A 24,765-nucleotide genomic window follows, 5' to 3' on the forward strand; every position below is an offset into this window, starting at 1 on the left:
TTATGACACAACTAACATTCTTAGATGATTGTGATTATTTAAAAAAGAAATACATTATTATAAAGTTTTGAATCGAAATGAAATCAATTTTCCTCGTCCTTGTTTTTGTCTGGACTGGAAGTTGATGATAATGAGATCATGAGTGATTCTACGAAGTGAATATTCGAGGAACGTGTTTCAATAGCCACATTTAATTGTGTAATGTACTGTGTGAAACGATTTTCCTATAGTTAATAGTCAATTTGTAAACATGGAAAATCAATCTACTCTCGACATAAACATAAGGAACGTAGATGTTAGGCTTAATGATCCTGTAGTTGGATCCAATATAAACGGTGCCTGTGATAACTCGATTGATAATGAGACCCAAGTTACATCATTCAGTGAAAAAATCGATAATAAATCGTCTGCAAACCTTCCCGAATTAGCAGACGATCTTCGTGAAAAGTTACACATCTGTAAAGATTCTAGTAATTGTGGTCTTTTAAATGGGTGTCACAAAACTTTGCACGAAGATATGAAATTTGTTGACATAGCTGTGAATGGTATAAATAAATGTAATAAATTTGAAGTGTTCAATTCTAATTTAGAAAAACTCAATCACAGGACGTGTGAGCCGCCCAAACACTGTGTAGAAATTTCCAGGACCAATTTCGAGTCTCTTGAAAGCAATGTCACAACGATTGATGAAAATCCCTCTTGTCCTTCGCTAGAATTATCCTCTAAAGTTCATGATAGCGCTTTAAATTCAATTCGTGATGTTCAAATTGAAAAAATTGAGGCTGTTCCTCCCATTGGAAGCATAAATTTAGAAATTTCAAACGATGTAAACATAACTTATCATGGATATCATTCTGAAAGTCAAATGCCAGATATCATGAGATTGATTCAGAAAGACCTTTCAGAACCTTATTCTATTTATACTTATAGGTATTTTATACACAATTGGCCAAAATTATGCTTTTTGGTAGGTAACATTCAACATATGTTTAATGATATTAGAGCAAAGCCAATGGCATAAAAACATGTATCTTTTATTATAATAGTATTTGCTTGATTCTTAAATACAGATTTAGTAACATTAAAAGGTGTATTCAATTGCAGGAAAATGTGTTTTGTAACATATGTTTGATTTAAAATATCTTTTTTTTTTTTTTTGAAATTAATGAAAGTAGATGACTATTATCACTAATGAAATATATAGTAAGTTTTTCTAGTTTTAGTAGCATTTTTGTGGTAAAGCTTGTTTATGTATTGCATGAAAGTACATCAGGATATGCTAAAGTGATAATATAAGATGACAATATTGAAATATATATCAAGCAGATTTTTTCTTAAACAAATAAGTTAAGAAATGTAATGTTACTAATTAACAATTAAGCTTTTGTTTAATGATATAAGGTTTTTATTTTATTTAGTTGATAATATTAATAATTATAATCTTTTATCTTTATATCAATATTGCAATTTAGCGTGTATTTAGTTAATTATTTAGAATAAAATTTTTAACCTGTTAATATGATAGTGAGCAGTATCATGGTTTCAGTTTAAGAGACTTTTCTGGCATGAAATTATGATGGCCTGGTCCGTTGGTCCTAGACCAATTAACTTGGTTGATATTGGACTTAGACCACCAAAAAAATAGTTGTTAATGATCTCTCAGACCAGCAATTGATGTTAAAAGACTGTTTTGGTTTGTAACAAAATAGCATTTTTTTATCGTAAGTGTGACATTCTCAGTATTGAAGTTTTCATTTAAAATTACTTAAACCTTTTTTTTTTTTTTTTTTTTGAAAAAGAAAATCTAATCTAAACTTTAAAAGACTTAAAGAAAATCTAAAAAGAATAAAGTACCAGTAAAAACATCTACGGACTAGTAATATATTATAATATACATTATTGAGCTTTTTCATATTTTTTCCCCCTGATATTTTTGTGAGATTTAATACGATATTCAAAATTCGAATTTGAGTTATCACTATTTAATGCTATGATTTGTGATGAAACGATCATAATTTATCTTCGTTTGATAAAATTTTTTTGAAAACTATAATTTTTCAGCCTTTTCTGACACGGTTTTTCAAATTCTATATTTTAATTCAGTGTTGTTACGACGTGTGAATTTCAAACTAGCGTTATCACATTTTGACATGTTTGATTCGCAACAATTCTATCACAATTTCTCATCGTTTTCGGATATGTTTTTCGACAGTTATTTATCATTTTATCAGCACTTTTCACATGATTTTTAAAAATCAGATATTTTTGCTACAATCTTCTTATGACGTTCAATTTGTGATGATTCCATTGTAATTTCCCCTCGTCATATGATATTAAGTCTTTTGAAAAGATCACTTCGATCCTATAATAGTAGACAAATTATCAACACAAACTTTCTAGACAACATAATAGTTCTTTTGGCAGTTAATAATTTTTTGACTGGTTTTCGAATTTTCTCTGATATTTTAAGGTTTCAAATTTTCTCTGATGATTTTAAATCTTTTATAAAGTTCATTTCGATCCTATAATACTTGCTAATTTATCAGCACAAACTTTCCAAGCAACATAATAGTTCTTTTGGCAGTTTATAATTTTTTGCATTTGGTTTTCGAATTTTTTCCGATATATTTAATGCGTTTACGACATATGAATTTCGAATTGAGTTATCTTTTTGAAGGCGTTCGATTCTGAGCGAATCTATCGTAGATCCACATATCTGACCATTTCCGCTTGTTTTTTCTTATTCTGATAATTTTTATGCAATCTTATTTCAACAAGTTAGTTTTTCGGTTTAGAGAGTCATTTTTTGACTTACTTAATTTTGATCCATTTTATCGTAAATCTACGTCATTAATCTTTTTTTACAGCTGTTTGTTGTTTCTTGATTATTTTCCCATGGTTTTTTCGATTATGATGAAATGACTACAATGGTATGGCTTGCGAATTTCATATTTTAGTAATCACCTTTTCACACGCTTGATTCCAACGTAAGTCCACCTTAATTTCCGATCGCTTTTTAGGCAGTTATTACAATTATTGTTCTTGCATTCATTTTGACATCCTTTTTAAATTCCAGATAATTTTAATAAGTTATTCCTACAACACGCAACATTTACTTACCCTCATTTTAAGAATAATAAATAGAATGTGTGAATTTAACTGAGGAATTATTTTTAATTTAAACTAATGATCTTAAAAAAACTTTAATGATGAAATTAAAAACTTTGTATATTTTGAATGTCTTAAAAGTTATGCAAATATTGGTGAACAATGCCCTATTTTGTGATAGGTGCCTATTAAGGAGGAAATAGTGCCCTTTTCAGTTTCTAGCACCCTATCCTTTTTAAGATCTAGAATGAACACTGGTTATCAGGTTAGCATAAGCAACGGGAGAGTTGAAAAAAGATAAATATGAGAAAACAAACAATTTATAGAGGTTTATAGTGTTCAACAATATATCGAGGTTCAATTATATTATATTTAGGGTTCTTGATTATTGACCTTCCTTCTTCTTGAGTAAAATATTTTGTGTTCCAGGCCAGGGTTACAGAGTATTATATATCAAATATTATTTATTTAGAGAAATGAAAAATGAATTTGTGCAAAAAATTTTGAGCAAAAAAAATTTCGTGAAACCTAAAATTTTTTCCCCTCACAAATTAACCATGTTTTTACTAGCTCGCTTAAAGTATCAGAAATTCTAAAAATTATATATATACATATATTTTAAAGTATAGCTATAAAGTTGCTTCTATAAATGTCTTAAATATTAACTTTAATGAAGTTAATATAGTCTACTTATAGATTTACTGTTTTATTACATATAATTTTAATACATAATAGAATTAAATATAAAGACAAAGTTTTTTTTTTTTTTTTAAATTTTTCTTTATCAAATCTTTATATTGACTATTTTCAATTGTAAATATTTGTGTCAAATTTGAAGAATTAAAAAAAAAATAGAAAGAAATATTTTAATCTTATTTTAAAAAATAAATAACGACAAAATTTACCTTTACTATAGTTCATATATAAGGGCTTACATTGCTTGTAATAAGTTTACTTTTTAGGTAATTGAATTATTCCTATATTTAATTGGAGCAGTACTAATTTGTCTTAAAAACTAAAACTGTATTATTTTAAAAACTTAAAGTGTTACGAAAGTTGTTTTATTTAATAAAATTAAGTTACAATAAATATTTAATATTGATTGTTTTTGTAAAACTTTTTACTGTACGTAAATTACTTTAAAGATTAATTTTTAAAAAAATCGTCAAATTACAAATATGATAAAACTGATAATTATTAAAAAAAAAAAAAAAACTAAAAGCTAAAATATTTGAAAATTTTAATTGGTAACTCTGCATTTTAGAATTTTGATGCATTAATTTTATATATATATTTTTAATTATTACAATTGGTTTGAAAAATATTTGTATATTTTTATTATGTAAATTAAGTAATTTTTTGGCTCATATTGATCATTTAAAGAAGCAGGTTGTACACCTTTAATCATGGTGCATAACATTTTTAAAAACTGTTTAAATGTGCTTATTTTTTATTTTAATTTTTTAAAAGCCCTTAAAGGTGCTTTTTTTCATTGTTTTTTTTAAAAAAGTACTCAATTTCCCCTTTTCGAAAATGAGATTTTTTTTCTGTACCATGTCGATTTTCGCCACGTATTATGAGCTGGGCTCGGTGATATTATTGCACTCTCGTGCGCAACTCTGCTGCATTTTGCAAGATATTCTCAATTTCAGGCTTCATTTTCCACCCTCTGATGTCGAACCGAAAAATCTCTTGATCATTTTATAATGACTAATATAATCAAGAAAAGAGTTCTTTGTCAGAACTAGTTATTTTAATCGTGATCATGTAAAGTCTTCGAAAATTATTTTGCATTTTGTTTATGTTAGTGCTTAAAAAGTACTTCAAGGGTGCTTATTTTTTGTTGAGAGATTTAGCTACGCACTCTGTAAATGTAATATGGTAATGATATATTCTTACTCTTGGTCAGTGGTCAAAAGAAGCGTGCTACAAGGAGCGAAACTACTGTAGTTGCTACTTTTTTTTAGGTAGTATAGTGTGCTGCTTTTAAAAGTAACTAGCATAGCGAGTAGTGCAATAAAAAACTGTTTGTAGCGAATCTTGGCAGCTACTTTTAATGTAATGTAATTTGTAACTTTTATTGTAATGTTTAGGTTAAAGTGAAACTAATTTTTTGAATATGATTGGTCCAAATCATTACATGATCATTAATAGACATAATGAGACGGCCCTTGTGGAATTAAGCTTTAATGGGAATTATATATTACTAGTATCTAAACAAGCTATTACAAATAAAAACTTTTTTTATCACTTTGGCCACACCTTTAAATGTACAGTGTGCAAAATAAAAAACGGACTACCTTGAATAACTTTTAATCTAATAATGAAATATTCATGTTCTAAGACTCAGTCTTAATGGCTCGAGGAGATGACTTCAAATATGCTTATTAATAAGTGCATATGATATTTTAAAGTTACGAAATCAGGCACTAAAACGTACTTTCTCTGAATAAATATACCTCTTTTTAACGAATTCGGATTTCTGACATTAAAAATATTGGGAGTAGTCGCAATCCCGAAAATATGGTACCTATAGTTTGGTTGGGAAAGCCCTCCAAAGTTTTGACCTCTTAATGCTAATTTTACTTTTTTTTTTTTTGTATTTTGCTATATTGAGGGAACTTTTTAAGTGAATTTTTGCACACAATTATAAGATTCGTTTATCCAAAATGATAAATATTTATTATTTAGATAGTAAATATTTATAATAGATAGTAAATATTATTATTATTGGTAAATAATATTCTCTAATCTCTCAACTAAGATAGTAAATGTTTATTATTTCTTTTAAAAATGGTTGGAAAAATCTTGAATTGTAAGGTATATAATTTTTTGCACCATTTTAAAGATTATAATTTTGCATGGCAAAATCTGTTAAAAAGTTCATCAGAAATTGAATTTTAAAAAAAAGTCAGATATTTAAAATTCAATTTCTCAGGAACTATTCGACCGATTTCCTTCGAATTTTGTATTTTGCCATGTAAAATTATATTCTTTAAAATGAAGCAAAAAGTTTTATACCTTAGAATTTAAAATTTTTTCATCTATTATTAAATAATAAATATTTACTAAAAATAATTTTTTGTACGGAATTTTCTTTGGACAAATGAATTTTATAATTGTGTGCAAAATTTTTTAAATTTGCTTAAGTAGTTCCCGGGATACAGCGAAATGTGCAAAAAATTTAAATAACACAAAAAACTTTGGACTCCTGTCCTGACGAAACTACTAGGACCGTATTTCCCAAATTGCAGTTCCCCCTGTATATTTTGAGCCTCAGAAATCAGAATCCTTTGAAAGAAAGGTATATATTTAGGAAGGTATATTATTTAGGAAAAGTACATATTTGTGTCTGATTTCATAACTTAAATTATCGTCTGCTCTTATTGATTTGCAGACTTGTGGTCATCCCTTCGAACCATTAAGGTGATCCGTTTATTTTTCTGTGCACTGTATATTCGTACTTCCCCCTTGTACATTTGTGATGTACTTGTGACTCTTAATGTACACTCTTGAAGCATTGATATTATTTCAAGGGAAGAGCACATATTTTCTCTTTAATTTTTAATGTTCTTTCAGTCCTAAAAGAAAATTTTGAGTTCTGGAAGAAATAAAGTGTTAGTTACAAAAAATCGCAAATATTTGATAATTTCCAAACATTCCTGAAATTAAATATTTGCTGTCGAGATTTGATTTGTAATAACAAATTAGCACATGTAAAGATGAGCGAAATATTTCGTAATAATTCCTCATCTATAAATAACCCAATTTTGTTTTATTCAAAACAATTTTGAACATTAGTGTACACTAAATTCTCTGGTGAACTTCATCTCGGAAAAGTAGTGAGGTGACTATAGTTCATAAGTAGTTGTAGTTAACTACAAAAATAAGGTAGTTTTTACGACCACTGCTCTTGGTTCGGTGGTACACATGGTGTTATAGTAACTCTGTTTCATGAAGTAGTGAATCTGTGTGTTTTTAAAATTTTTGTAAATGTTTTTTTTTTAACAAGTTGTTTTTATTTCATAAGGCTCAATATGGTGAACAATGTGTGGGAGCCATTGTGTGCAAGCTAGACGTACATAAAAAACATAGTCGAAGAGGTTACATTGCAATGCTAGCAGTCGATAAAAAATATAGAAAAAAGAAAATTGGTGAGCACCTTTTCTTAAGTTACTCTTAATTTCAAGAAAATTTTTAAAAATTCCATATTTTAGGGGAGTTTTCTTAAAATTTTAACTTTTGCCTAAAACAATTTGGAAAAGTTCATCTCTTAACCCCTTGACATATCATTTCTTGATATAGAAATGATCTTTGATTACACTGTAAACAGCAACTCGCAACGGAATGTTGACAGAAATGCAAACTGCTCCGGACACGCCAAAATAATAAAAAATGGTATATAACTACAAACTAAATTTTGCAAATATTTAACTATTTTTACTTGCTTTTTAACAGTATAGCATGGCATAACTACTATAAAGTGGCGAATTATGTAAGCCTACGAATTATTTAGAAATAATGGTGAATAAAAATCTACTAAATTGAATTTATTAAACCAAGAATCACAATTGATAAACTACCACTTTTATATTTTTTTTTGCTGCCCGGAGCAAGTTGGCATCTCTGTGCTGAAGACGTCTTAGACACGTCAATTATTGTTATGACATAAGAAATAAATGACGTCTCCCAGAGGTCTTCGTATGTCAGAGGGTTAATTAACTAATGTTGATAACTTTAACATTAAGACCATGCCTTTCAGTATAGAAATTAATGGCTAGCCACGAATAAAACTTTAAAAATAAAAATTTAGTGACAGCTTTAAAGTGTAATTGCATGAAAGATGTAATTACTGTCTCCTCACTTAAACACAAAGAAACTATTTAATCTTTTTGCTATGAATCAAAAAACCAATAAGTATAGGAAAACATTTTAAATAATATTTAATATTTTAACTCTTGTTTGTATTTTTAAAATGCATTTATGAATACAGGGGCAGTAATTACACAAAGGAACAGCTATTACAATTAATTGGAAAAACACAATTATTTTTTTAATTTCATGAACCATTTTTTTCTTAATTGCACCAGTTGCTCTATAATAATTTGAAGAACATAATGTTGTTTCTTTTACATTTTAAAATATTTGTATATTTCATCTAAATTGTTTATAGTTTAGAAATGGTTAGGAAGTGACCCTGGTGGAAATTTTTAAATTATGCATATTTTCAATTTTTGTACATCTTTTGCCTGAGTCCAGTAAAGCTTTCCATCCAAGCGGACCAGTAAAATTTCTGTTAACCTTTTACTTGAGTGGAAGTTTTATTCTTTATCTATCTTTATTTATACTTATATTTATACAATTAATCTGAAATTAAGAAATATAAACAAATAATTAAAACTGAAATTGCAAATTCCTGTAATACATAATTAAGTAACCAAAATCTTATTTATACTCACAATTTTAAAAAAAAAAATGAGAAGGAAAATTGCAAAATTCAGATATAATGTTGTTAAAATTATAACTTAAACTAAGTGTTAACATTCTAAATAATTTTTGTCCTAATAAGAATAAAAAAAAAAAAGAACAGAAAAATGCTAAGTTAACTTCCAATGAAAAATTTAAGATAAAGAAATAATTTTTTTTTTCTAGCTATTCATTTTACCTTTCAAAATTAATATTTTGATTTCCTTAAAACTATAGTTGGAACAAAATGTATTCATACAAATGTATTCATAAATGAATGTATTAAATGAAAACAAAAAGTATTCATAACTATTTGAATACTTGTAATTAGATTATTTAAACTTTATCTCAATAATAATAAGAGTCATAAATTTGCTCTTAAGTTTTAAAATTTTGTTTTCTTATGTCTATTAACAATGTTCTTATTGTTAAATAACTTTCTTTTATTATTGTTTAAAATATGACAAAAAAGATATGAATTATGTAATTTCATAACCAAATTAATCAAACATTAAAAGTTTTTTCAAATAGAAGAGTAATTATAAATCCTTAGGTAATTGCATTTATTATTGCATTACCTATTTATTATTAATTAATCTATTAATTAATTACTTATTTATTAATATACTTTATTATGACTGCATTACATATTTATTATTATTTTTTATGTACTTTTAATGATCTTGTATTTACTTATCTTTATAGGATCAAATTTAGTACTAAAAGCAATTCACGCTATGGTTGAAGACAATGCTGATGAGGTTTGTATTATTTCATGATAAGTTTTTATATTTTAGTTTTATTTTCACTCAATTTTTGTTTATTAAAATATTTTTATGCTTAATGTTTTTTGACATGAATAATTTATTGGAACTTTTTTCCCCAATCATTATACTTGCATTATATATATTTTTATGCTTTAGTTAAAATTTGTGATATTTATTTTTCATGCTTTAGTTAAAACTTCTGATATTTCATTTTATAATTTAAAAATTTTTTCTTCAATAATTTATTGCTAGTTTGTATATAGGGATGTAACGAATATTTAGCCACTATTCCGTATTCGGCCCTTTTGCGGAATATTTGACCAAATATTCGTCGAAGTATTATTTGGAGAATTATTTTTAGACGAATTTTTTTGGGAACACATTTTAATAGATTTTATAATGAATAATCTAAAATCATATTTTTTACTATACATTATTAGAAATAGTTTTTGTGCATATTATTTTACTAATACTAATTTTTTTATATTGATTTTTAGGTTGTTTTAGAAACTGAGATTACTAACAGACCAGCTCTCAAACTTTATGAAAATTTAGGATTTGTTCGTGACAAAAGACTGTTTAGATACTATCTAAATGGAGTTGATGCCTTGCGGTTAAAGTTGTGGCTCAGATGAAAACTCTTATCCTTTTCATCACTGTCTACTGCTATGAATTTGCTTACCTATCTTTAAAACTGTTCTTTAACGGAATGTTTATAGAAAATAGTGTTATGCTCACCATTTGTACCAAATAAATCATTTTATAGAAATAATTATTGAATTCCAGCAAACAAAAAATTGTAATTATCAAATGCTTTGGTAAATTTTTTGTATGTATTTAGTCATGTATATTTGTACTTAAATCAAAACTTTTACCTTTACTTGAGTCTATGAAAGTTCCTCAATAATGTTTTTGACTTTTTTAAGGGGATTCATACTTGTTTAAAAAAAGGAAATGCTCTAAAAAAGCAGGTATGAAGCTTCTTAATTACTTTATAGTTTAGGCTGAATAAGAATTGATTGTTCTTCAGGCTATTCGTTCATTGAAAACTGCCATAATTAATTTCTTATTTTGATCACTGAATTTTCTGAATCATTGTATTGCAGAATAAGAGTAATATTTTATGTGCTGAATCTATAAGTTTTAAGTAATAGCTAAACTAAAAACTGAGCATAAATTATTATCCTGCCATGCATTTTTTTTTTTTTTAAATAATAGCGTGCTTCATAAAGGATTTTGAGAAAAGTAGCTTGAAAACTATTTCTCTTTTAAGAAGATATTTTTTTTTTCTTTGCCATATCCATTCTCGTTCGTAATTACAAAAAATGCATGATTTTTCACAATTTTCTCTGCAATATTTATTATAAACTAGTTATGTCATCATGATTATGTAAAGTTTTTGAAAATGTTTTTGAATTGTAATGATTTTATGTTTATAAATTAAGGATTTTAAGCAATGTAGAATTTTTTTTATTTATTGCAACACTGATCCTAATTGTGATTTTTTCTTTGTTTTTGGAAAGTGATTAAAAATATTTACTAAGTGCTTAAAGAATACTTAAAAGGTGCTTATTTTTTGTATAAAAATCTGACTACACAGTAATAGAAAAATAAGATAAAATAAAACATTTATTGTGATAAATAGCTTATCAGCAGTAATGTCAAGTATATAAAAATCTCAATTTTGAATTTTTACACTTATGTTGATTTTTCTATCGCATAGCAGTATACTAAGCTTACGTTCTATTAATTACTTCAACTACTGTTTTAGAAATGAATTCGCTTTAAAAAGTATTAATTTAAAGGAAATCAGTTTGATTAACATTTTCTGAAGAAAAAAAAAGTGGTTACACATTTTTATAAATTATTGTGCAACTAGGTTATTGCTGCTGTATGGCGGAAACACTATGCTTGATTTTTTATCTCACTGATATTTTCATATGATGCAAATCTTTATTTAATAGTTTGGTACAGGATTCGTTGAATGCCGCCAGCAAATTGAAATGTTCAATACAAAAAAAAAAAAAAAAAAACATCTATGCATCTCATGGTACAAATGAATTAGAACACTAAAGCGATTCCTTACGTTTTATTTCTTTGTGACCCCAAAGGTCAATGTGTTCCTACTTTTCGTGATCACTACATTCACACAATCAGTGTTACTAAACCATTATTGTATTTAATTTCCAGATTTCTAAATATAATGAATAAAAATTCTGGTTAATACTAGTGGTTCATTTTAAAAATACTAGTGGTTCATTTTAAAAAGCTTAACTTTGTTTTGAAGGCAATTGTAATGTCTAAAAGCAAGTTATTTTGTGAAAGTATGGTGACTGAAGTTAATTTTCTATAAACAGGGCATCTATGCAGCCGAAAAATCATGGAAAGTCTTGAGTTTGGGCATTGAACAAAATTTGTCATTAAATGTCATGATTTAAACTATTTTTTAAGAAAAAATCATGGATTTAGATGCCGAAAAATCTAATTTTTAAAATGGAATTCCCTCCCCCCCAATTTTATGGTGTTCCGAATATCTGAATTTGTAATAAAAATCCCCGCTCACAGTAATATTTTATTAAAATATAAAATGTTTTATTATGTCATATAGATGTTTTTCAAAAAATAAAAGAAAAAACATAATTTCTAGAGGGTATTATCTTTTAAACTTCTATGATTTCAGAATTTTTATTTTATCAATTTAAAATTTTAGCTGAAGCAAGCCAGTCATTGGCAAATTTTTTTTATTCCGCAATGAGGACAGAAAAGTCATTAGTATTTCTTTCCTTTCTGATGTATAAGAAAAGTATCTTTAGAATATAATTTTGCCGAAAAAAAGAAGAAAAAAAATTAGCTATTGTATTTCTTTCAGCTCTTTCTTTACTCTGTTTTTTAAATTTAAAATCTAGAAATATGAAGATTCAGAGTATAACTGTTTTGGTTATACCTATCATTTCAATTAATGTTATTATAATACTTTTTTAAATTTATTATTGTGTTTTTTAAATTTTTTGGAATTAGTCTTTAAAGTCCTGAATTTGAAAATCTAAAATGTAGCAGATACCCTGTAAATACAATGGATAAAAATTCTAGTTAATGCTAGTAGTAGTTTATTTTTACATAGTATTGCAAAAAAAAAAGAAGCTCAACTTTGTTTTTAAAGCAATTGTAATGTCTAAAAGTAAATTATTTTGTGAAGTTAATTTGCTATTGGCTGAAGTTAATTTGCTATAAAGAAATCTTATTTGAAAAAAAGCAAAGCATTCAGAGGATAATTATAGAATGAAAAAGTAGTGATTCAGTGCAAATTATACATATCCTTTAAAAAAAGAAAAATCTGCTTTGTGTCTTTGTTATTTAAGCTTTGCCACAATGTCATTAATTCAAAAAAGTGAGAGTTGTTTTTCAACTATGTTTTTTATTTTTCTTCTTATTGCAACTTAATTTTCTGTTTGTAGTTTTTTTGCAGGAGGATTTCATCTGATTATTATTTTAATACATAAGAATAAAAGATGAGAAATACAATTATTAAGAAAAGCGATAAATGCAATTAACACATTTGTCACCCTTTAAAGGTTGGAAAGAAATGATTATGAACAAATGTTCTTAAATTTCGCTAGCTCTTGATTTTGTGCGTTGCAGTTTCAACTTTCGTCAGTAAATAATTTTTATTGAAAGATTCTGTAGTACTTTTCTCGTTAATTATTTTTAAATTAAAGTTTTAATAATAAGTATAGTAACACAATCTAAGCTTCTTAATTTAGTTGTTCTAAGTTCGTAAATTTGACAGTAAATTACAGGTTAAAAGTGCATTTTTATCATTTAAAAGCAGATTTTTATCATTTTTTATAATGCACATTTTTATGACTTTTCTCATATTTTTACTTTTTAAAACTTCATTTTTTTCTTAAAAGGACCCGGCTTGCCTGTGAAACTTTGGACTTAGGTTAAATAAGACCCAGTAAAAGACCTCTATTAATTGATAAATTTTTTTTTTAGTATTTTATAAACCTAAGAGCTAAAAATTGAAAGAAAACTTTAATTTTGATCATTTTAAAAGGTATGAGACCCCTGAAATAAACTGATTTAACTTATATATTGATAACAGGGTGCGTATCGTGTTTTAAAAGTGCTTATTTTCATTTTTTAAAAACCCTTAAAGGTGCTTTTTTCATTGGGAGTGCTTAATTTTCCCTTTTTCAAAATGATATTTTTCCTTCACCATGTTGATTTTCTCTACGAATTATGCAAAAAGACACAGTTCACATTGTTCCATTCAACATTTTCAGAATTAACTCAACCCCAATCTACTTCGGCATATTGTCAGTCCGTAACATGTGAAAACGCCATTCGTTTTGCATGATTTAAAATTTCATGATTATTGTCGAAAACAATGGTAAAAGTTTTTTTTTTACATGACGGTTAAAACAAAATAAAACCGTCATTGTCAAAAACTTTCCAACCCTGCCTAATTATGATATTTTTTTAAAGTGCTTAAAAATATTTTTTAAATGCTTATTTTTTGTTGAATAATTTGGCTACGCACCCTGTGATAAATATTTCTTATGTTTAAATGTTGCTCTTTTTCTCTATACCCTCTACAAGTTGTCAAATTGATTTAATTTTTGTTGTTTATAAAATTTAAAACATGAGAATTGTTGCTAGTCATTTCAGAATTTTGATTATTTAAGTACAATGAATTAAAAAATGAAAGGAGTGTCTAACTTGATTAAATATATATATTCTCTATATTACATATAATTAATTTTTAATTGTAAGTTTTCATTTTCATGAATTCAAATAAAGGCTAGTTAAAAAAAAATTTAAAGTATTTTCTTTTTCATACATTTATTATTATTTTTTTATAATGATGAAAGATCCTTTTTTTTTGTTGAGAAATCTTCCCCAAAACACTTTTTATGGATAGTTTTATGATATTTTAAAGATGTGGATATTCTTTTACAAAGAATTTTAATATTTTTTCTTTAACTTATGTAAATGTTTCATTTTCTTTGTTTGTTTTGAGATTTATTTTTATGGTTTGTATCTTAGAAGCTATGGAGCTGAATCGGTTAATATAATTAAGCATATTATATATTGGTCAGTTTATATGTTTTATTTTTAAAAACAAATTTTATTGGTAACATGAATTAGTTCCTCGAATAAAATGCATTCATGGTTATCATTATTTCTTGACCTAAAAATATAATTGCATAGCTGCCAACTCTACTGAATTTTCCCATTTTCTACTGGTTTTATTAAAATTAACCTAGTTTTTGTACATTTCAGTAAACTCTCTAAAATTGAGTAAGCTTTCTAAAAAAAATCCCTATTGAAATAGAATTTTTGTATAGACTATCACTTGCTTGATAGAATATTTATGTAAGTATTACTAATGCATAAGGAAGCAAACCTCATTTATTGAAATCAGTTCAAAACTTTTTTTGTTCTAAAATGTTCAGATTTTTTAAATTCAGAAGTCTTTCAAAATGAATTAAAAAAAAACTCTTAACTATTGATGAATTAAATGCCTAATAATATTTGAAATTATAAGTAAATATAATGCATAACATTTCAAGTATGTTTAATGTCAATCATAAATGGTGTAGTTTTCTATTTCGATGACTATAAAATTCCCTATATGTAAAATATTAAGTACATTATGCAACAATTATGAAATTTATATTATTTCGTTTAGTCTATTGGATTGTTTCCCTATCCATGTTAGTAGCTATGTAATTGTTTTCAGATGTGTTTATGCTGTTTACATGCTACCATAGCTTGAAATGTAGTACATTTTGACACTTAAATTTGAGTAAAAAAATTTTTTTAAGAACGAAACTTTATTTTGATTTAGGAAGTTTTTATTACATTTAAAAAATATCTATTAGAAACATCTGAAGTTAAAATTAATTCGTTCAGCCGAACTAACTTAATAAATAATAGATCAGCAAATTGTAAAATTTATTTTTTTAATTTCGCACATTTAAAATTTTGCATGTACCAAATGTGTTTGACTTTTTGATAATTGTAAATAAGTAAAATTTTGGCTTAAAATATCTATTACAAACATCTGAAGTTAACATTAATTCGTTCAGCCGAACTAACTTAATAAATTATAGATCAGCAAATTGTAAAATAAATTTTTTAATTTCACACATTTAAAATTATGCATGTACCAAATGTGTTTGATTTTTTTTATAAACGTAACTAAGTAAAATTCTGGCTTAAAAAATTCTCAACTGTGCAATTAGATACATTTTAAGTCCCGAATTTCCTTTATCGTGAAATGTTTTCTTTGTGATAAATATTTAGACTAGTCAATTTCCATGAATTTTTTGTAATAAACAAAATACTATCTTTTTAATTTGTCTGTTTTTTTTATTAAAATACAAATGAATTATTTCATAACATTTTATTCTGCTGTGAAACTTAAGAAAGAGCTAAATTTTTTAACTTGGGCATGACATGGATTTTTTGTATACTAAATCTTTTACCTATATGTAGTAACTTAATAATGCATTTGTTTTTTGTATGATGTAAATTAGTTGTGTTAGATATTCAAAATATGTATGTAATTTATATTTAATATTATTCAGTTATTAATTTTTATTATGTTTAATGCAGGGTGCGTAGTGTTTTAATAAAATGCCTGAAGGTGCTTATTTTTTGTTTAAGTTTTTTAAAAGTGCTTTTTTATTCGGGGTTTGTAAAAAGTGCTCAATTTTCTATCTTTTGAAAAGAGGTTTTTTTTTCTTCCTTGCCCTGTCGATTGTCATTCTAAATTACAGAAAAATGCATGATTTTCATAATTTTCTCTGCAACATTTATCAGAAGCTAGTTATTTTATCATGATTATGTAAAGTTTTTGAAAATGCTTTTGATTTTTATTGATTTTATGTTTATAAATTAAGAACTTTAAAGGATAAAAAAAAATAATTTTTATTCCTGCACAGATCCTAATTAAGTTTTTTTTTTTTTTTTTGGAAAGTGATTAAAAATATTTTTTGAGTGCTTAAAAGGTGCTTATTTTTTGTTGAAAAATCTGGCTACGCACCCTGTAATGGAATACCTGTTGTTTATTTTGCTTGCTAAATGTATGCTAAAAATTTGCATTTCCTATTGGTTTCTATCAAGTAGTGAAGATTTTTTTTTTTTTTAAATCAATGCCTCTTTGAACTAGTTACTTTTTTTCAAAGACAATTGAGACCAAATTAAATGCTAATAAAATTGAAGCATTAGTTCCTAATACTTTAGTTCTATTAGCGTGGTATATTGAAAGTAGCAAAATTAATGAAATCAAAGATTAAATAGTTATAACTTTTTAAAACAGTCAGAACTTAAGAATAAAAGGTTTTATTCATTTAGCTAATAAATAATAACAAATTATTAACATTGGGTTTGTATATTTCTTAATGATACAATTTTAAAATATCTCTGTGCTGAAATCTTCAATAAATTGTTGATATTATTAAAGCTTTGTAAAAAAGTAACTTTTATATTTAAATTTCATAACTTTAAATGCAAGAAATAAAATCATAATATTGTTAATAAATTAAAGGAAATTTGATTATTTATATATAACTATACTCTATTTGGGAATGAGAAAAATTATGCTGATGTGTGTTTAAAATGTGCATTATAAATATCTTGATGCTGCTAATGAGTTAATCATGAAATTGTTTAATCTTTTAATCATTGACCCAGAACTAAGCTTGAAGTTAAACCTAGTATCTTTCTCCCACAGAAAATCAAACATTAAAAACTTTTTTCTTTGCTCTTTAATAAATTAAAAAAAATATTAAACAGGATATTGTCAAATTTATATAAGTAACTCAACAGTTGAGAGTTAAATAACTCTAAAAAAATTATCAATTTTCTAATCAGTTGTAATTTTAAATTAAAAATTTTTTTTTAAAATAGCTTTGTCTAATAGATCTAATTTTCTTGGAGAATAAAAATTTTTTTGTTGGTATGTGAGTGCTTCTTTACATTTAAGCTATTGATACATGTTTTTTTTTAATTTTTTTTTTAAAGCTTCATCAAAGTGTGTGTGTAATACGTTGATTTGTTCAATTCCTGAAGTGTGACAAAGCATTGCCTGTGTTTAAAACCAAATTCAATTTAAATTTATGTTTTTATTAAAATGTAGTTATTCAACCTATATACTTTGTATATTTTGTTTGATAAAGTCCTCTTGAATTTGCATGTAAAATTATGTAATATATACCAAAATGCAAACGAAATATTAGATTTTCTTTATGGTGTGTCTGGAATTTGTCATTTCAGACTAAGATTATTATAATTAAAATCGCTAAAAAAAATTGTGTTTTTTAATTTTTATATAAATTGTTTGTTGTTCTTCTTTAGCATGAATACAAACCTTGTTGACTCAAAATCAGTATTAGTTTTCTAAATTTAAATATTTTAAAAAGGAAGAATTTCCCTTCAATTTTTATTTTATATGATGACTTCAATTTCTTATTTAATGACTTCAACTTTCTTACTTATTTTTTTGGAGATTCCGTTAGATAAAAATACTTTGTTGATCACTCCATATGTTAAATCTACAAGGAAAAGTTTCTTTCTTGTTTTGGTAAATTTTGGCTCTCAACCAATCAGAGAATGTTACGCATGAGTCGTAACTTTCTAAGGAAGTTAGATGGGACAAGCTGGACCCTACACTTATAATAATATGAGAACTGAGTGATATTTTAAATATAAAACCAAAAAATTTTAGTCATATGCATATGTATTTATATACACACATAAATATAAAATATATATATACTCACATGTAACATTAAAAGCTTCTACTAATCTTTTTATTTTATTCCTTTTCTGTAAATCTTTTTCTTAATTTATTATTCGAAACGAAATGTTCTTTCCCACACTTTAAAATTCACACCCTGTCTTTTATTCTATTTTAGTTCAAGTATGCATTAATTAGCATTTTGACATTTTTCCCTTTGCTAACTAGTGAGAAAGCTAAATTTCCCTTGACCTATTTAATAGACCAATTACAATTATACTAAGATTTCCCTAAAAGGAAACATTTTGCGGATTTACTTTGCAAGATTTTCCCTAACTTTTAATGAGGAGCTCAACGATTTCGTGTCGCTTGAATGTTTGCTCTTTAGGAAGATGTCTCAATAAATAATATTTACGTATAGCCTGGTGCCTGAAACCTGCCTATTTCGACCTCTCGGCGAAGTTCTGATATTGTGTATACATACACACACATGTATGCATAACATGAATCGGCGCAAATCAAACGTTAGCGCAGCGAAGTTGTTTTTATATCAAATGAGCGGTTCGAAATACCACATGGATTTACGATGAAATCGAACAATCCTGGTCGAAACCGGGATGAACCCTCGTCCAAGAGTACGTATGTTCGATTCCAGACCGGCCGAAGACTCCCCGTGTAGTAAATGGTGACTGATGCGCGTTAAATCTGTCGAGTCGCAAAGTCCTCCATGTTCCCATAACAAATCAAAGCCTCTGGGGGTACTGATCCAGGAGTTTCCTTGTCTTCTGGATTGGTTCAAAATTACAAGGCTACGGAGTTGAGCATTAGTAGTCGTAAACCCGAAATTGGGTCGGCTGTTCAACAACGGATATGAAATATTATCCTGGTCGAAAATTAAAAGGTGATAACTCATTACGCGATTCGAGATTAACGAATCGTTTCGTGTTAAAAAATTTCGGGGTTTTCAAAAATTATGTAGAAATGCTTCACTACAAACATTCGAAAAACTTGAATTCATTACGAAATCATTGAACAGGACAGGAGCATCAAAAAATTATTCAAATGCGTGATTCGAAATTCTCTTGTCGTAATACTGAAAATTTAGTATTTCAGAATACCATATGGAAGTTTGCAACAATTTACTGAAAAACCACATGGATTTACTAGAAAATCGGTGCAAGATGGAACCTGCCAAAAAAATCAGTTGAATCCTCGATTCGAAACGTATTAATTTCGCATTAAAAATGTGAAAAACACGTGCAATTATATTTACTTCAGCAAAATAATAAGAAGCATCTGTTGATATCTATATTTATCGCGTAATTTATGTGAAAGACGCATGTTTTCGAAATTTTTCGGGTCCCGAGGACTTAGAAGTTTGTTGTTGTAATTCATTTACGTCGCACTAGAGTTGCACAATGGGCTATTGGGGACGGTCTGGGAAGCATCCCTGAGGATGATCCGAAGACATGCCATCACAATTATGATCCTCTGCAGAGGGGATGGCACTCCCGCTTCGGTAGCCCGACGACCTGCACGCGAAGTCGAGCACTTTACGGTAGAATAGTTTAACGAAGACCCATACCGCACACCCCCGGTCCCTACGCAGACTGATCCAAGTGTCACCCACCCGCACACTGACCGCAGCCAGAGATGCTTGACTTCGGTGATCTGCTGGGAACCATGTCTTAACGATCAGTCCACTGCGGGACTTAGATGTTTTGATTTATAAATTATATCAAACTAGCTGTACCCGCTCACACGTTGCTGTGATTAATGATCAAATGTATACAATACATCAAAATGAAAGGGGCCTCCCTGGCCGAGCGGTATCGCCGGTCCAAACGCTCTGTTAAGCGTGGAGGTAGCGGGTTCGAATCCCGCCGTAACCCTGGATGTATTCTTTGTGATGTCTTTCTCTGAATTGTTCTATCTGTATTTTCTACTTGACAATGACTTATAAGCCTATATTGAGCACACAAGTCAGCAAATGTATGTAATTTCAATAAAATAAAATCAAAATGAAAATGAATAATAAAATTATCCCTGCATATATGTCACTTGAATATAACAAAACATAGATATACATAGTTGATGGTAGAATAAACATGTTTCTTCACTTGTGGTATTAAATAATACATCATGAAATGAAGGATATTTGATGATTGATGGTGAAGTTTATCTTAGTAGTGCTTGTAAATATACAATATTTTTTGTTTTCACATCTGGTGCAAAAACAAATAAATTTGATGGTTTTCCAACTCGTGAACACGCAACGTACAGCTGTCCATGTGAGAAGCATGGATTTATCAAATGTAATCCACATACTTGCAATGATTGTCCCTGTGCTTTGTTAATGGTCATTGCAAAGGCTAGTCGTACAGGAAACTGTAGACGTTTGAATTCAAATGGAGTATCCGTTGGTATCATGGGAATGCGTGGTATTAGTTCATGTTCTCCTTGGTGTTTTCCATTTAAAATGGTTGCCTCAATTATGTTTTTCATTAATTTTTTTATTGATAGCCTAGTCCCATTGCATTCGCGATCGCAACACTCGAATACTCCATCTGGGGAGAGACCGGTTTCATGCCTTTAGCCCTTCTCCCTTCCCTCTCCTCCTCTTTTCAGTTGTATAGGAATGTACTACGATATTTTCCCTTTTCTTAACATTTTTCCTCTTTATTTAATCAAAATATTTTTTAAAATTTCCATGATACTTTTCTTTAGAACTATGTTTAATGCAGTTTTCAGTTTCATATAGTGTTTCAAGCTGAAAGACTTTAATCTATATGAAAATCAAGAGAGAAACTAACATACTTCCTTCCTCTATGACTTTCCACACGCTAATGGGGAAAGCATGTGAAGTGTTGCCATAGGAAAAGAGTTCTGCTCTACGCCACCTGCAGCCCATTTCGATCGCCAATAGTCGTGGTGGATTTATATTTCGTAGAAGGATGATTGGGGAACCAATTTTCAAAGATAAAATATGCGGTGGCATTCCTGGTAGATCCAATGAATTTAAAAATTCTATTGGGTAATTAACTGATTCATCTTGATTGACAACAATATCTATGGATTTATATGTTGTTTCTTCATCAGGTATTTCATTTTGAATTTTGCAGTTTATTAAATTCACATCAATGTGTTTGGCTGCCAATATAGCACGCTCACTAACCCATTGATTATTTTTATAATTCTGCGATAAATTTGGAAAAACTTTTGCAATCAATTCATCAGTGGATTTTACAATGTGACAATAGTTTTCTGGTAATGTAATACAGTGTGTGGATTGGTCCATTTCCATTTTACCATTCCCAATATGTAGCAATTGTTTTGCAAATCGTTCAGAAGATTCATCTGGTTGTAATTGAATACGCATACTGGTCTTTAAAGATATTTTCTCCACATACCGCCATAACACTGATGATTTGAGACATGCATTCAATTTATCTGCTGGTGTTGAACGGGGTATAACTGGTAGAGTTTGTCTAAAATCACCAGCTAGCAAAATGAGTGCACCACCAAAGAGCTGCTCATTTCCTCTCAAATCTTTTAATGTGCGATTGAGAGCTTCCAATGATTTCTTGTGTGCCATGGTGCATTCATCCCATATTATAAGCTGACATGATCTTAGTACTTTTCCCATCCCAGAATCTTTGCTAATATTACATGTTGGAGTTTCAATTACCTGCACATTTAATGGCAATTTCAATGCTGAATGTGCTGTTCGACCACCGTCCAAAAGAGTTGCTGCAATACCAGATGATGCAATAACAAGTGCAATATTATTTTGTGATCTTATAGTTGCCAGAATAATTGAAATAAGAAAAGTTTTGCCAGTACCTCCAGGTGCATCTAAGAAATATAAGCCACAACTCTTGTTAGATATTGCATTTATAATTGTGTCATATGCTGTTCGTTGTTCTAATACCAGTTTCGGCAGATTAATTCGAACAAATGCTTGTAATTCATTAACATCGAAGTGCGTTTCTCGTTGTATATCACGATCGAAAATGTCATTACCAGATCTATTTGGAGCAATCATTCCCAATTCTGTCAGTGATTTGTTGGCTATTGTCAAACATACATTCTCAATTAAAATCAATGCTTCATTGTATATATTTGATGTAAATTGAATGTTGGGATTAGCATTTATTCTACGCATGCGATGTAAAATGTCTTCACTCATATAGACTTTATGTTTTTCCCAAAGATCCTTCGGATTAGCCGGAAAACATGCAGTTAGTAAGATGGAAAATAGTGTATGTATCTGTGGTGGTTGAGCTGTATTAGAAGTATCAGCGAGTGAAATATCCCAATGAGCATCGTTTTCTAAGAGACTTAATTTCTGGCAAGCCTCACGAAATGTAGCACACACATGGCCATTGACTGTTTTTAATTCTTGGAAAGATGTTGGTCCACGAACATTGATTAATAATAATCTCAGGTAAAAGCATTCTGCGTTATTTGGATGTACAGTGTACAGACGACCCAATGCATCTGTGGAATATAAATTTAGATGACCTTGTACTGCTCTACCTTGTTTACGACGCTGAAATTTTCTTGTTGATGTATTCCACGTAAAATAAGTTGGTACTTCAGAGTACAGTAGTGTCCTTGCAAAGGTATCATTTCTACATAATGTGAAAAATTCAGTTAATGTTGTTGGCGGTGGTGACATTGCTCTTGCACGTACATTTTCTGATGTAAAATACACACGCTGTCCATTTTCAAGATGTACTGCTAAATGAACAACCGTTGGATATCGCTCATGAATGGAAAATAATAAAATACGCCATACAGCCTCATTGCTACTTAAGTAGCGTCCCAGTTGATATTGGGTGACTTCATCGTTAGAAGCAGTTGTATTTTCCAGTGCATACTCTGCCATATCGCTTCCTTTGTTCACATATTTGCAAATATATTTTATAGCTTTCACTGAATTGCAGTACTCAACATTTATGTGCGCGTTATACGTTTTTAGTAGTAATGGAGAATATGGTACTACCCAACGATTATCAACATCAATAGCATTGTTGAGTACTTTTAGTTTAATGGATTTTCCACCATCTTCGGTAGATCGTCGTCGATAGAGTGGATATCCATCATTGTCTGTAATAGTTTCAGCAAGTATGTCTCTAGGATACCGCTTTGTGCACTTTCCATCTGACATGCATGGTGAATTATTATTTAGTGAGCCACATGGACCATGAATCATATTTTTTGAGACAATATCGTGCAAATCTTTATCAATTTCAATGTCTGGTATTTCTGCAGAAATGATTTCATCAATTCTGTTAGGTGTTATCTTGTCCATCATCCATATTAAAATATGCGCATGTGGTAAACCTCTTTTTTGCCATTCAATGGAATACATCCAACAGCGCGTCTCTCCAAATACATGGTGTTTGACAATAAAATCCATTAAGGATTTTAACTTTTGTTTAAATACACGTGCAGAAATATCATGACGATCTGATGGCGATTGTCCAGTTAATAGAAGCTCCTTTATTTCATCCCATGCTGGGTTGCTTGTAAATGTGATGAAAAAATCTGGACGACCATATGCACGAACATACGTCATTGCATCTTGTGCATATTCATGCATGTGTCTTGGGCTGCCTGTATGTGTGGATGGTAAAATGACTATTTATCCAATTTCACTGAGATTGCCATCATTTACAACTGCATCACGTAAATGGATGTACTCTTCAGAACGCAATTTGACTTGATTTAGTCGTATGTAGAGGAGTCTTTCACTTTCTATTTTTGCATACATGTCAACAATGTATTGATGAAATAATTGTCTGCATTTCAATACATGATTATCAGCATTCTCACGAATCATCATTCGATGTGCATAATAATGCATAGCACTGACCTTTTTGTTAATGTCCACATTAGTGGTAGGATTTCTCATATTAATATTAAAATGATATCCATCCTCTCCTTGCCAAAATAGAATGGGATATTGTAATGCATCATATGAACGATGCGTTTCTGATACTTTCTGGACTTCACCATTTCTACGATGAAGAATTATGTCGCGAGAAGTAAATTCTTCACCAACTATGACAATTGCCACTTCATCAATCGTTGGTGCGTTGAATTTTCTTTGATGTTGACCAACAGGTGTTTTATCTGCCTTTATTATTACTTTGTAATCGTCAGATGGCATTTGTTCAATGGCGGTTTTAAATAATTTAATTAGTTCATTATGTTGTTCAAACAAATTTTGTAATTCAGCGACAATCTCTCGTTTAGTAGGGGAGAGTGGGGTCAATTGTAACAGGGTACGATTGTAACAGAGCAAAAATTTCGAGTGTCGGGTTCTATATTTGGTTTCTAGGTGGCGCACAAGGTGTATTTAATAAATCTACGTGTACACCCCTGCTGGCAACCATTTTTATGTACTTTTGAAAGAGTTACATCACAAAAGATATTTTCACGCTACGCAAGTACTTTTTTTGGTATTAGAATATTATATTGTAACAAAGTAATTTCGTTTAAACAAATAAAAATTATTAACCGAATATGTGAGTGGACACCTTAATTAACATTTCAGTAAAAAAAAGATTAGTTTTGTTAATTAGCTAGCATTGCTTTTAACGAATGAAGCTGAAATGGCGTCTTGGGGACAATTGTAACAATAAGTAAAGGGACGATTGTAACAGC

The 24,765-nt window shown here is 28.6% G+C and overlaps 2 protein-coding genes across 2 annotated transcripts; one reads left to right on the plus strand and one right to left on the minus strand.

The window, feature by feature from the left end:
- Positions 1 to 51: 51 nt before the first annotated feature.
- LOC107442896 (uncharacterized) lies at positions 52 to 12,481 on the plus strand. The gene is made up of 4 exons (XM_016056575.4): positions 52 to 967; positions 7,139 to 7,262; positions 9,280 to 9,335; positions 9,839 to 12,481. Exons 1-4 carry the CDS (start codon positions 251 to 253, stop codon positions 9,974 to 9,976), a joined length of 1,035 nt encoding a protein of 344 aa, XP_015912061.1. The 5' UTR covers positions 52 to 250; the 3' UTR covers positions 9,977 to 12,481.
- A 7,649-nt stretch (positions 12,482 to 20,130) lies between these two features.
- LOC147809616 (uncharacterized) lies at positions 20,131 to 23,698 on the minus strand. Its single transcript, XM_087162885.1, has 2 exons — positions 21,134 to 23,698; positions 20,131 to 20,136 (listed from the first exon to the last, which is right to left on the minus strand). Exons 1-2 carry the CDS (start codon positions 23,696 to 23,698, stop codon positions 20,131 to 20,133), a joined length of 2,571 nt encoding a protein of 856 aa, XP_087019011.1.
- Positions 23,699 to 24,765: the final 1,067 nt, after the last annotated feature.

The sequence above is a fragment of the Parasteatoda tepidariorum genome, chromosome 5 (genome assembly GCF_982258835.1).
Source record: "Parasteatoda tepidariorum strain Cologne lab strain chromosome 5, Ptep-v5.0, whole genome shotgun sequence".
Taxonomy (NCBI): domain Eukaryota; kingdom Metazoa; phylum Arthropoda; class Arachnida; order Araneae; family Theridiidae; genus Parasteatoda; species Parasteatoda tepidariorum.